We start from the raw sequence: 2,003 nt of genomic DNA on the forward strand, positions 1-2,003 counted from the left end.
TTTTTGAACATGCCTGTGTCTGAGATAATTTTAATTGTTAGTTTCAACAGCTTTGGCCATTGATATCCAAACCTCTCACAACCATTTAAAATTACTGAAAAAAATACACTATTTTCCTATTTTGCAAATGGTAAAATTGAGTGTGATTGATGCTGATGCTGCTATGTAGATGGCATTTGTAAATGACACGTTTCAATAATTAATAAATTGGAAGAAATGTCACAATCACAAAAAGCAACGCATTTTACCAATTAATTTCTTCAAACTTACCTTTATATCTTTATTCCTCAGACTATAAATAAAAGGATTAATCATTTGAGGGAACACAATGTACATCACTGAAGCTGCTGCTGCCTTCTTGGGAGAGCTTGTAAATGGTGAACTGAAGTACACACCTAAAGATGTCCCATAGAATAAAGAAACAATTGAAAGATGAGACCCACAGGTGGAAAAAGCTTTATATTTTCCTTTGGCTGTTGATATTCTCAAAACAGAGGAGACAATGCGAGTGTAAGAGAAAATGATCCCAGAGATAGGGATACCAGCCAATAAGCCACCCAAAACGTATATTAGGATGTTATTAGTGAGGGTATTGGAACAGGAAATATTAAGTACCTGAGTAAGTTCACAAAAGAATTGAGGGATTTCCACATCTGTGCAGAAGGACAGATGCAAAACCATCAGACTGTGGATCAGGGCATTCATCATACTAATGAACAGGGAAAGTAGAATCAGCAGGCCACATAAGTAGGAGTTCATGATGACTGTGTACCTCAGTGGATGACAAATGGCTGCATAGCGATCATAAGCCATTACAGCAAGAATAAAATTTTCAAAACAAAACAAAACTATGATAAAGAAAATCTGGTTTATACAGCCTTTATAAGTGATACTGTGATTTTGTGTCTGGATGTTCACAAGCATTTTTGGGATTGTAGTTGTACTCACACAGATATCAGTAAAGGAGAGATTGGAGAGGAAGAAGTACATGGGGTTGTGCAGGTTGGAGTCAAAGCTGACAGCCAGGATTATGAGCAGATTCCCGAAGACAGTGACCAGGTACATGATCAGAAACAGGCTAAATATGAGGGGCTGCAGTTCTTGATCATCTGATATTCCCAGTAGAATAAATTCTGAAATCATTGTTTGGTTTCTGGTTTCTATATTGTTGATGAATCTAATAGAAAGATGGGGTGACAAAATAATAAAAAAATGTGATGTCCATATTAGCAAGACAAGAGCACTGAAGGCAAACATTGTCTTAGATAAGGTAGAAAAGTAATATAGAGAAAGAAAAAGGGTTGCCTTCTCCAAGAATATTTTTTGGGTATTAAAAAAAAAAAAAGAAAGAAAGCAAATGACAATATTATATAGTGTATTTCTAACTTGTGCTTATTCTGGGAAAAGTTGGTATTCACCTTTGATTTACAGTATGTGAGTTTTTATGGCTATTTAAAATTCTCAGTAATTTTATAAAAATAGACTCAAGAAGAGGCTTTATGGCTCAGTATGGGTTTCCATGTCCTTCTCTAGACATCAGACCTGAGCTATATAGATAACTTATATCTACTAATAACTATGAGAGTGAGTCAAATTAATCTGCATTCCAGTCATATTAAAACTACTATTAGCTGCACTGTCTTAGCACTTCACTTTCAAGATCACTACTTTGAACTTTGAACATGCATTTCTGCAAACAAAATTCATCATGATAATCAAAACTCTCCTTTGAGAGAAGGCAACAGTTTCTTTAAAAAATTGTTACTGGTGTCTAGACATGTATTCACCACTATGCGTCTGAGAGTAAATTACAGAATATGGAATGGAAACACCCTCGATTGTCCACCAAGACAATGTTCAATAGTCAACCATCAACTGGAAAAACTGATGCTTGCAGTTTTCTGGGACTCTCAAGGGACCGCTATATAACAGAAACATCGATGTAGGAAGAAGTACAAGTAGCTTCTTACAAGTTAGGGTAACCAGACTTCATCCCTTATACT

At 35.5% G+C, this 2,003-nt stretch overlaps 1 protein-coding gene across 1 annotated transcript; it reads right to left on the reverse strand.

Moving 5' to 3' along the window:
- Positions 1–225: 225 nt before the first annotated feature.
- Positions 226–1,257, reverse strand: LOC102839700 (olfactory receptor 7G2-like). The gene has a single exon (XM_006877661.1). The coding sequence runs from the start codon at positions 1,255–1,257 to the stop codon at positions 226–228; it is 1,032 nt and encodes a 343-aa protein (XP_006877723.1).
- Positions 1,258–2,003: the final 746 nt, after the last annotated feature.

Source organism: Chrysochloris asiatica, unplaced genomic scaffold, assembly GCF_000296735.1.
Source record: "Chrysochloris asiatica unplaced genomic scaffold, ChrAsi1.0 scaffold00549, whole genome shotgun sequence".
Taxonomy (NCBI): domain Eukaryota; kingdom Metazoa; phylum Chordata; class Mammalia; order Afrosoricida; family Chrysochloridae; genus Chrysochloris; species Chrysochloris asiatica.